The sequence below is a fragment of the Aedes aegypti genome, chromosome 2 (assembly GCF_002204515.2).
Source record: "Aedes aegypti strain LVP_AGWG chromosome 2, AaegL5.0 Primary Assembly, whole genome shotgun sequence".
NCBI classification, from domain to species: Eukaryota; Metazoa; Arthropoda; class Insecta; order Diptera; family Culicidae; genus Aedes; species Aedes aegypti.
Genome location: NC_035108.1, coordinates 111,770,412 through 111,782,499, shown reverse-complemented (window position 1 = coordinate 111,782,499; position 12,088 = coordinate 111,770,412). Strand labels below are relative to the sequence as shown.

General features: G+C 42.3%; 1 protein-coding gene across 4 annotated transcripts in view; it reads left to right on the top strand.

Moving 5' to 3' along the window:
* LOC5576174 (probable chitinase 2) overlaps positions 1-7,717 on the top strand; it is a 35,873-nt gene extending 28,156 nt beyond the window's left edge. For all 4 annotated transcript variants that reach the window (XM_001662470.2, XM_021841973.1, XM_021841974.1 and 1 more), the window contains exons 4-5: positions 6,365-6,560; positions 6,625-7,717. In XM_001662470.2, the coding sequence (XP_001662520.2) occupies positions 6,365-6,560; positions 6,625-7,618 (1,190 nt within the window). In that variant the 3' untranslated portion in view covers positions 7,619-7,717. The remainder of the gene's footprint in view (positions 1-6,364; positions 6,561-6,624) is intronic.
* The last annotated feature ends 4,371 nt before the right edge of the window (positions 7,718-12,088 follow it).

Here is a 12,088-nt window from a genome sequence, read left to right as displayed (position 1 = left end):
CCCACAATTTATGAATCAGCTGACTTCAAAAGACACAATTATTATCAAACTTGTCGCAAAACATCACAGAATTATTTTTACTGATAAGAAACTATGTGTAAAAATAATTCTGTGATGTTTTGTGACAAGTTTGATAATAATTTTGTCTTTTGAAATCCGCTGATTCATAAATTGTGGGTGATTCAACTGCGTGGGGTCACTGTATATATTTTTTTTTGAAATCATACATATTTTTGTTATAAAATTTATGAACAATGATACTAAGACCTTTTTGAAGGTACACTACCCGTCATAAATACGAACTCGCTTGAAAAAGTATTGCAACACTCAGCTGAATATTGAATCACCCTAAAAAGTTTAGCATCACCTCAAAACAGGAACATCCATGATGCGACATCTCGAGATGCTGATGATCTAAAATGGTGCGGTCTTCAGCAAAGTTGTTCAGCAGATCAAGGACATTCGGAAAGCAAATAGTTTAGTTCGCAATTTTGCCGCTAGGTGGCGCTAGTGAGCATGTAAAATTGAGCATTTTCAACATGTTCTATCTTGTGATGCACATGAGATAGAAAGTTTGAGTGTTCGGCAAAGTTGTTCAGAAGAACAGACAATTTATTTCGCAATTTTGCCGCTAGGGTACACCTGGGAGGGAGAAACCGATACAAAATTTATGTACGTCATAGTCAGCCGAGATTCTGCTGTCACGAACTGTCACTGTGAGCCCAGATCTTGAAGAATGGACAAACTTGATAAAAGCGCGTAATTGATCAAAACAAATTTTTGCATTCCAACAAAGTTGACAACAGTCGGTTGAAAATCAATTCCTGCAACACCCAAAAGCAATGCCACGATAGTACCTATTAATTTGATCGAATATAAAGTAATGAAACACGCATCTTTTTACTGTTTTCCAATCATCATTAAAATTGAATGCACATAAAACTATGGCCCTTTTTCCAAGTTTGTCCAGAAAGATCGAAGGTACACAATAAAAGAAAACTAGCGATTTTCCCCAAACCTGCCTTGATTGTCGTTGGTGAGCGGGAGTTATCTTGCAATTTGGAAAAGTGTTGTGTCATATTTCGTGTGTAGTATCGGTGCCTCCCTCCCAGGGTGACACTAGTGAGTATTAAAGCAAGTTCTATCTCGTGATCCAAATGAGATAGAAAGTTCGAGTCTTCGGCAAAGTTATTCAGAATGTTAAGGACATCCGGAAAACGGATATTTTGATTGAAAATTTAGCCGCTAGGTAGCGCTAGTGTGCAGATAAATTGAGCATCTTTCTCATCATCCTTCTTCTTCTTGTCATTACCGTCCTCACTGGGACAGAGCCTGCTCCTCAGCTTAGTGTTCTTATGAGCACTTCCACAGTTATTAACTGAGAGCTTTCTTTGCCATTGTTTCCATTTTTGCATTCGTATATCGTGTGGCAGGTGCGATGATACTCTATGCCCAGGGAAGTCAAGGGAATTTCCATTGCGAAAAGATCCTGGACCGACTGGGAATCGAACCCAGACTCTACAGCATGGCTTTGCTAGGATAAGGAAGGCCCCATCATCCAGATAAGATAGTTTGGTTTTAAATTTTGCTGCTAGGTGGCGCTGAAGAGCATGTGGAATTGTGCATTCTCAACTAGTTTTATCTTTTGATCCATAGGAAGATCGAGTCTTCGGAAAATTGTTCAGAAAGTCAAGGACATCCAAAAAGCAAACCGTTTGGTTCTTAATTTTGTCGTTAGGTAGCACTAGTAAGCATATTTAATCAATTTTATCTTGGGAACCAGGTGAAATTGAACGCTGGAGTCTTCAGCAAAGTTATTCGGAAAGTCAAGGGCATCCGGAAAACAGATTGGTTTATATAATTTTAATTTCATACAAGTTCTATCCCATAATTTTGATATGGAAGAATGTTCAAGTCTTTGGCAAAGTTGTTAGAAGGTAAATGTTATCCGAATGACAAACAGTTTAGCTCGTAACATCTAAGTGATTCCGGATTGATTGTCTTTATATTCAAGCGATTCATGTTGATTCACTCCATACCCTAGTGATTAATGTCTGATCTTCTTTATATTCATGTGTGTCAGGTTCGATTTTCTCCATATTAAATAAATCATGTCAGATTCACTCCATGTTCAAGTGGCTAATGACTGATTCACTTTATATTCAAGTGATTCAGATTTGGTTCGCTCCATATCCAAGTGGTTTACTTCAAATTCACTTAATTTTCAAGTGATTCAGGATTGATTCACTCAATATTCCAGTGATTCATGTCAGATTTACAGTATATTCGAAATGTTCAGATCTGATTCACTTGATATTCAAATGTTTCAGGTACGATTGACTGCATTTTCTAAAGATTCAGGGCTGATTTTCTTCATATTTGAGGGCATCATTACTGATTCACTCCATCGTTGAGTGATTCAGATCTGATTCATTCATTTACAAACGATCCATATCTGATTTACTCTATGTTCAGATGTTTTAAGTTTGATTTAATTTATATTTCATTTATTCGGGTCTGATTTGCTTCATATTCATGGAATTCAGGATTTATTTACTTCATTTTCAAGTAATTCTAAGAGACGAACCAGCCAAGGGCTGAAAGTCTCGATAATAAAGATAATTCATTCATTCATTCAAGTAATTAAGTTAATCTCTTCACTTTTTAAATTCTTATTGAAATCTCTTCGAGACTGATTTGCTATATTCAAATGTTTCAAGTCTGTCATGCTTCATATTTAAGTGATTCAGGTCAGATTCACTTCATATACAAGTGATTCAAATCTGATTCACTTTATATTCAAGTGATTCAGGACAGATTCACTTCATATTGTAGGAGATTGAAGTAGGCAATACAATCATTAGGAAGGTCATAGTAGGCTTTCAATCGCAAAATTAGGATCATTTCGATGTATGACAGTCATTAATCCTCGAGACGCCAAATAAATAAGATCGATTTATCAGAAGCCCTCTGTATTTTGTACTTCAATATTCACGTGATTCAGGTCTGAATTACTTCATATTTAAGAAATCCAGGTCTGATTTATTTCGAGTTTATGTTATTCATTTTTGTTCAACTGCATTTTTCAGTGATGCATGTCTTTCAAACAGTTTAGGACTAATTCACTTCATTTTCTTATGATTTAGGTCTGATTCACTTCATGTTCAAAGAATTTAAAACTGATTCACTTAATTTTCAAGAGATCCTGGATTAGTCTACATGGTTTTTAACAATTCATGTCAGATTCACCTCATTTTTTTTTTTTTTTTTGCTTTATATCCCAGTGATTCAGTCCTGAATCGAATCACTTCTGCTCTGGTTTAAATCATTGGATATTCAAGACTCCAATTTACTGTCTTATCTGGATCAGAAGATGTAACTCGCTTGAAATCCTTATTATTATTTTTTATTTGCTTACGAGTGGCACCAACCGGAATTATTTTCTGAATTAAAAGGTTTGCTTTCGTATGTCCATGACACTCTGAACAAGTTTTCCGAAGAATCGAGCTTTCTATCTCTTGTGGATCACAAGAGAGAACTAGTTTAGCACGCTCAATTTTACATGCTCACTAGCACCTCCTATCGGAAAAATTGCGAACCAAACTGTTTGCCTTCCGAATATCCTTGATCCGCTGAACAACTTTGCTCAAGATCGATTCCTTGCATATCATAAAGATCCCGAGATATAACAATGTAAATTTACTTATTTTGAGGTGATACTAAACTTTTTAGGGGGTGATTCAATATTCAACTGGGTGCAGTCTTCCCAAACGAACATCAAATACGTTGGGTACTGGTGTTTTCGTACTCGCTTCGAACCCTGTCTTCGTGTTCAAACCGAAACCACGAAGCAGCTCACGAACTAGTACCTAAACTCGAACTTATGTTTGGAGTACCGTTTTGATTCATATTACGGACAGCTTCAAATTCCGGACACTCTCGTTTGTATGGGAAACATTTCACACGAAATGTTTCAATTTTCGCCGTCCAAAAGTTCTCATTTTCAAGGCTCGTTTTATTAGGTTTTTTTCCATAAATATCATTGCAAATTTATAATGCCCAACTACCTTAGACGTCTCTTAAGTGGTTGAACGATTTCAATTGATGATTTGACTGTTCCATTAATGATTATCATGAGCTGTCCGTAATTCGAATCAAAGCGTCCGGAATATGAGGCAAAAGTGAGGGAGCGTCCGGAATAAGAATCATGAAAAGGCCACACGTTTTGTTTTATTTAAAATTATTCAAGTTGCGGACGCATATTCTTTACCCACCATCCGAAAATTAAGGGCTTCCGACGCTCGATAACGGTAAAAAATCATACAGAATGATTTATTTTGTATGGTCCAAGCTGGGTTATACTTCACTGAGGCCTTAAGTGTCCGTAATATGAATCAAAACGGTACCAAAGTTCAAACCGATGTTTAGAAACCGGTACAGTTTACCGTCACGAGTACGCGGCACCTGAGACGAGACTCGCGAAGTCGGTCTTCTTTTTCTACGGTTGCTAAGATTTTCTTCTTCGATTCTGTGTTTACACAAATTTGTGAGCAAGATGTTCAAGCTTTTACATGAACTCAATGGCAAAGATGAATTGCGATTGCATCGTTCCAAGTTCAGAAAACCTTTTCAAGTTAAATTTCATATCCGCAAACGCAGCACACATTGCAATAACAAATGTTTTGCTTGTTTCGATTTAGTTTCGTCAGCGCAAATCAAATGGAATATTCGCTGAATTAATTTGTTTTATGAATGATTCCAATACTCTCCACATATTCGCCCACAAAATCAACTGGCTGCATCTGACAGCGAAATCTGGGCTGCATATGACGTTGCTTTTTTTCCTCTTCGCGAGTCTCGTCTCAGGCTGCGGCGTGCTATTTGAGAGTAGTAAACCTTGCATTCGGCTTTAGTCAGTTCGTACGCACGCTTATAATTTTCTACCTAAAGCTATAATCTGTGATCTGTGACGAGGTTCTCGTCACGAGAAGTATCATAAAGTTCAAGTTAAATTTATCAGCGTGCATTCGAACCGCTTTCTTTCGGTTTGTTTTGTACCATGGTTTAAACCGATGTTTGAAGCCTCGGTTCAACCGAAGTTCAAGTGTACCGAGTTCAATGTGCAACGCGAGATTTTTGCCGCCGTGCATTTGCTGTTAAACTCGAGTAGAAAGATGCAAACCCAAGTTGAACATCGGTAATGTTCATGGGAAGACTGCTGTCAAACGTATCCTATGGCCTTTCCCATCCCATTAACATTCCACAATATCCCGTAACACTTATGAGAGGTCGTAGAGTTCTCTGCATCTTTCTTAAGTAGGTGTTCAATTAACCATCCCTTCCCATTCCTCATCATTTGAAAGAACGTGGCCAGGACAGCTCTCAACTGGTGGAGGATGCGTCAATCTTGTCTAAGAGTCAAGGGTTAGTCCCAAATCTTTGACTTTGGTAACAGACGGGGAGGAGGCAACCCTCATACAACGGTTTAGGACTGTACCACCTACGAATTTGTGCGAATTTCTTAATGCTGATCTAATGTTTTACGTTCAAAAGATGAGAAACTAACATCGTAAGGCTAAATTGGTAGGTTTTACAAGTTTTGGACAAAGTTAGAGAACAATTTGCTTAAGGTGGCACATTTGCCCCAAACTCCGCTAGACAAATTCGATCGCAACAGAATTCTCTACCAAGGACTCCAAAAAAGGAGTACGGATGTGTAACGGTGGAGAATGAATCACACGAGCTCGTCATACTCAACAGCTAATACAGCGTCTTGAACGTGGCGAAATCCGGAAAAGTTAAACTAGGCAGGACGGGCTGCAAGATTACCGAATAAGAGCCCTGTAGAATGTCTGTTTACGAAGAATCCAGTTGGAACAAAAAGTCGTAGAGCGCAATAAACAAGGTGGCTTGATCAGGCACAACGTGAGCCGACATCCAGGATACAGAGACACGGTCCTGGAACAAATTAATTGGTGTTAAATAATGTTACCAAGGTTGTATCAAGTAGCTTGATGTAATATAATATAATATAATACCATGTAAATGACGCTCATATGAGCTTTTCAAAGAACTGGATTTATTTCTGGCTATTTGAAGAGGTCGCACCTCCAAAAACCTATCAAATATAATTCAATTCTTTGTACAGTTTAACGAGATCATGTCTAAATATTTCTTTTCATTGCATATTTGTCCATCCCTCATGACTGTCGATGTCGACGTAAAAAGCTAATACACTTATAATAACTATGTTCCGTAATCATTAAGTCATCAATTGTTTATTCACTAATTAGTCAAGCATGTTCATACACGTGTACACTGGATAGATAACAGCGATCCGATTTCTTCGTTCTCGTATTTTCAGATCCCTGGCAAGACTTGAAAGATAACTACGGCAAGGGCGGCTACGAAAAGCTGGTCGGCATGCGCAGCGCCAACCCGCACCTCAAGGTGTTGATTGCTATTGGCGGGTGGAACGAGGGCTCCGAGAGGTACTCCAATATGGCGGCCAATCCAGAACGACGCCAGACCTTCGTCAAGAACGCACTCGAATTCGTCAAGTAAGTGTTAAGATGTGTTATCTTGTCACATAACATAATGTAAATTTTTCTTGTACTCTTTCAGACGCTACGGATTCGACGGACTCGACTTGGATTGGGAATACCCGACGCAGCGGGGTGGCAAACCTTTCGATCGGGAGAATTTCGTATCGCTGGTCAAAGAGCTCAGCCAGCTGTTCAAGAGGAACAACCTTCTACTCACGTCAGCTATCGGCGCCGGAAAGGATACGATCGATGCGGCTTACGACATCAAGAATCTATCGAAGTACTTGGACTTCCTGCACATCATGTGCTACGATTACAACGGAAGCTGGAACAAAAAGATCGGACCCAACGCACCTCTGCAGAGCCGTGACGTACTGAACGTCGAGTTCACGATCGAGCATTTGTTGTCCCTGGGAGCTCCATCCAGCAAGATCGTCATGGGACTGCCATTCTATGGGCGAACCTTCGTAACCGAATCGAAACGCGCCAGAATCGGTGATGATTCGGATGATAAGGGTTTCGCCGGTCCGTCCACCAATGAGAACGGTTTCATGGGATACAACGAAATCTGTGAAGCTCTGAAGGCCAGCCCCGATGGGTGGACTGTGTCTTGGGATTCGGAAGCTTCGGAGGCCATCGCTACCATGCCCGAAGGAGACAAGACCAAGGTGGTGATCTACGATAATACTCGGTCCATGGCCAACAAAGTCCGCTACGCCATCCGGCAAAATCTGGGCGGGTTGATGATCTGGTCTGTCGATACGGACGACTTCAACGGTGTGTGCGATCCGGAGAAGGGAACTTTCACCGACTTTGGAGACCGAGACAAGATCAAGCTGAACATTCCGCCTCCGGTGCAGGAGAAGTACAAGCTGCTCAGAACGGTCAACGACGCCATTGTGGTGGCCATCGATGAGCTGAACCAGGAGAACGAGATCTCCGATTTGCCGGACGATGTGGACGAGGCGAATCACAGCGGACCGCAAACCGGGGGAAGCAGAGCGGAAGAGTTCAGCTTCGGAGTGAGTGTGTTCAGTGTGGCGGTGGCCTTAGTTTTGAGAAGGCTTTTCTAGTAAGGAGGATGTGTGCTGCCGAGGCCGATAGCTGTTGTAAATTTGTGTATTATTTAAGTTGAAAAACTGTAAATAAAGTCGATTGAATGCGATGGGGAATTCAAATTTTATTAATTCGAAGTCCGTTTAACGTTTCGTAGTTCTAAGATGCCGAGAAAAGAAGATCTGTAGAGCAGTCTTCCCAAACGAACACCGAACACGTTGGTTCAGACGGTTTCGTACTCTCCTTTTACTCTTTTCTCGTGTGCAAACCGAAACACTCGAACCTGAACCCAAACCCAAACATGTGTAAAGTGGACATCGGTTTGAACGCCGGTTCGAAAACCGGTCCATTTGTACCTCGATTGCAACCGGGGTTAAAATTTTGGTGCAAATCTTCGGTTGCATAGAACTATGGCACAAAACGGACAGACAGAAAACAGTTGAAATCCACACTTATCAATTTCTACTTATCGTGTCTTGTTGTAATATCCTTGTTTTTTCATAAAGTTACCGCTAAATGTTAGTTCCATATATGATCGTAGAAATTTATCCGCGTGGATTTCAACCGTTGTCTGTCTGTCTGCTTTGTGTCGTTATTTGAACTTAGGTTCGAACCGAGGTTTGAACCGAAGTACACATGTACCGGGTTTGACGTGGTACACTGGTACAGAGACGAAGCGCGTTTGCGGTTCAACAGAAGTTGCGAGGTTCAAACCAAAGTTCAACATCGGTTCTGTTCATGGAAAGACTGCTGTAGAGTTATGATTACCATCCGTCCTGATTTAGCAAGACATGTCCTACTTTTGAGTTAAATTTGAAGCATGCTGATTGATTTTTGATATTTTAGGATATGTTTTGATTATCCTAAGGAAGCATTATTATTATTTTTTTTTTGACAATTTTACTGCTGCATTCATCTTTTCGGAAATTCATATAGAGATTTCTGAGTGAAGATCCAGATAATCATCGAGGAACACTAGTGATAATTCCACAGAGGTTCCGAAAATATTCTGCGAATCTGCGCCGAATGGATGAGTCTTCTCCACTGGGCTCGGTCCTGGGCCAATCGCTTCCAGTCGCCCTGAACGTTAAGTGCCCTTAAGTCCTCCTCAACCGCAAAAAGCCATCGTGTGCGCGGCCTACACGAAGTCGGCGGCCTCGTCCGGGTTCTAAATTGAATATTATCTTTGCTTGTCGTTCTTCCGGCATACGGGCAACGTGACCAGCCCAACGCAGCCTGCCGTGTTTTATGCGCTTGACAATATCCGCCTCTTTATACACTTGGTACAAGTCGTGATTCATGCGACGCCGTCAGATGCCGTTTTATAGTTTACCACCGAGTATTGTTCGCAGCACTTTACGTTCAAACACCCCGAAAGCTCTCCAGTCGACTTCCGTCAATGTGCATGATTCATGGCCATATAGGACAACCGGAAGGATCAGTGTCTTGTATAACGCGAGTTTTGTTTTAGTTTGCAGGCTACGGGACTTCAGCTGGTTACGGAGCCCGTAGAAAGCCCGACTCGTAGCTGCAATACGTTTTTTCACCTCGCGGGTAACATCATTATCGCATGTCACTAGTGTTCCAAGATACACAAATTCTTCTTCCACTTCAAACTTTTCACCACCGAGCACCATTTCGCTACCACTAACACGTCCGGACCCACGTTGACCGCCAGCTATCATGTACTTAGTTTTTGTGGTGTTGATCGTGAGCCCGATCCTCGCTGCCTCCCTCTTGAAAGGCACGAACGCCTCTTCCACTGCCCGACGGTCAATCCCGATGATGTTGATATCGTCCGCAAAGCCAAGGAGCATATGAGAACGTGTGATAATGGTACCGCTTCTCTGCACACCGGCTCTCCTGATAGCACCTTCGAGCGCTATGTTAAACAGCAAGTTAGAAAGAGCGTCACCCTGTTTCAATCCATCTAAGGTTACGAACGATGAAGAAATCTCGTCAACCACCCGTACACTTGATTTGGATCCATCAAGCGTTGCACGAATCAGTCTAATCAGCTTCGCCGGAAAGCCATGTTCGGACATAATTTTCCACAACTCGTTTCTCTTCACTGAATCGTACGCTGCTTTGAAATCTACAAACAGATGATGAGTCTGCAAGTTGTACTCCTGGAATTTATCTAGGGTTTGATCCGTCGTTGATCGGCCCTTTCGAAAATCAGCTTGGTATTCGCCGACAAAGGACTCCTCATACGGTCTCAATCTGTTGAACAGAATTCCAGACATGATTTTGTACGCCGAATTAAGGAGTGTTATCCCTCGGTAATTGGCGCACTCCAGTCGATGCCCTTTCTTGTACAAAGGGGAAATGAGACCTTCCAACCAACTAGTAGGCATTTGTTCTTCCTCCCATATCCTCGAAATGATACGGTAAAGGAGTTCGTGCAGCTGCTCACTTCCGTGTTTGCGAAGTTCAGCCGAGAGCTCGTCCTTCTTTAGCCCATTGATGGCTTTCTTTACCTCATCTAGCGTTGGAGGTGCCACAGCCTGTCCATCGTCATCGATTTGAATTCTGCTACCAGCTAAAATTCGGTTATCACCGTTCAACAATGACCATTTACAGACTCGTAGAACCGTCGCATGTTGTTCTGTTCCATAGCTTCTTGCGCCTGAGCAATTACTGCGTCTTCATGCTCCTTTTTCTTTCTGCGATGGATCCGTTTTTCGGCTGCCCTTACTTCCTTGTACCGCTCTCTGCTCTGACGGGTACCAGACACCAGCATCCGGCTTCTAGCCAAGTTCTTCTCGTTCGTCATTCTCTGGCACTCCTCGTCGAACCAACCGTTCCTTGGTCTTCGTTGAGCAGTACCTACCACTTCAAGCGCTACTGTGCTCACCGATCCGTGGACTGACTCCCACAGATCGCTGAGGTTGACGCTTTCGTCGATTTCGCTAATCCGCTCGTCGAGCTTTTGATGGTAGTCCGCTGCTACACCATCTGCTGACAGGCGTTGGATATTGAAACGCAACGATTGTCGATTTCTAGAACTCGAAACGGTAGTGGTCTGAGTCGATATTAGGACCCCTGAAAGTTATAACATCGATGACATCGGAAAAATGTCTGCCGTCTACCAGAACATGGTCGATTTGGTTGCAAAGTTCGCCATTTAAGTGTTGCCAGTTGTGCTTTCGGATATCCTTGCGTGCAAAGTAGGTGCTACTGATGACCATCCCCAGCAAAGTTCACTAAACGTAGGCCATTGTCGTTGGTAACAGAGTGAAGGCTCTCTTTACCAATGATAGGGCGGAAGAAGTCCTCTTTTCCGACCTGCGCATTAGCGTCGCCGATGACAATTTTCACGTCGTGTTTTGGGCATTCTCCATAGGTCTTGTCGAGACATTCGTAAAACGTGTCCTTCACGTCATCGGGTTTGTCGTTAGTCGGTGCATAGACGTTGATCAGGCTGTAGTTGAAGAACTTGCCCCGAATCTTCAATACGCAGATCTGCTCGTTGATCGGCCTCCACCTAATAACGTGCTTCATCTGCTTCCCGATCACTATGAAACCGACTCCGTATTCAGCTTTATGTATGTTGTATTTGAATGCGGTGTTAGCGACGGAGTCTACCGCTCTGAATTCACGTTCTCCATATCTTAACCAACGCACTTTTTGAATAGCAGCCACGCAGACGCCAACTTTTCGCAACTCACCAGCCAAACGGCTCCCTCGTCCAGGTTCATTTAAGGTCCTGAAGTTCCAGGTACAGAGTCTCCAATCATAGTCCTCATTTCGTTGCCAGGTCGGTTGCCGAAAATAACGTTCGTTTCTTCTTCTTTCTCCATGTTTCGTGGTTGATAATGAATTCGGTATGCTACCTTACCGGGGTCGCGCTACCTACATCACGTTGATGGGACTGCCATCTTAGGTGTAGCTGTCGTGATACAGCATTTCATACTCAGCCGCTGGATGCCAGAACAGACGCTGTTTGAGCCGCACCTCCTGGTGTACAGACGCTCAGAACGTATCTCCTCACTCTAGCTGATGTCAGAAGGACAACAGTGCCCAGGCTGCACTACCAGCTAAGTACGCAACCGTTAGCTGGCGATCTTTGTCATCATTTGACCCGTGGAAGCGCGAGGTAGGAACTTGTGAGGACCAGAGCTGTGTTGGTCGCTCCTTCCTGATTGTCGACTGACCATTTTGCAGCCCTTCCAGCAATTTATTTAGGTAATTAATCTGGAATTACTCCTAGATTTCTAAAAGAGCTTCCTCTGGAAATCAGCCGGGAAATTTCCAAAAAATCCTCACAAAATACAAAATGCGGAAAACCTCAAGAAGTTGCTCCTGGATTTTTTTTCCTGAAAATCCCATAGTTCTTCTACTGATTATTTCAGCGATACCTTAGACTTCCTGGAATTCCTCCAGGTACCCTTTTGGCAATTCCAGCAATTTTTTTTTCTGAGATCTCTTTCGGGAATTATACCGGGCATTTCTTTTGGTAATTTCCCCAAAAAATGCTTCGGAAA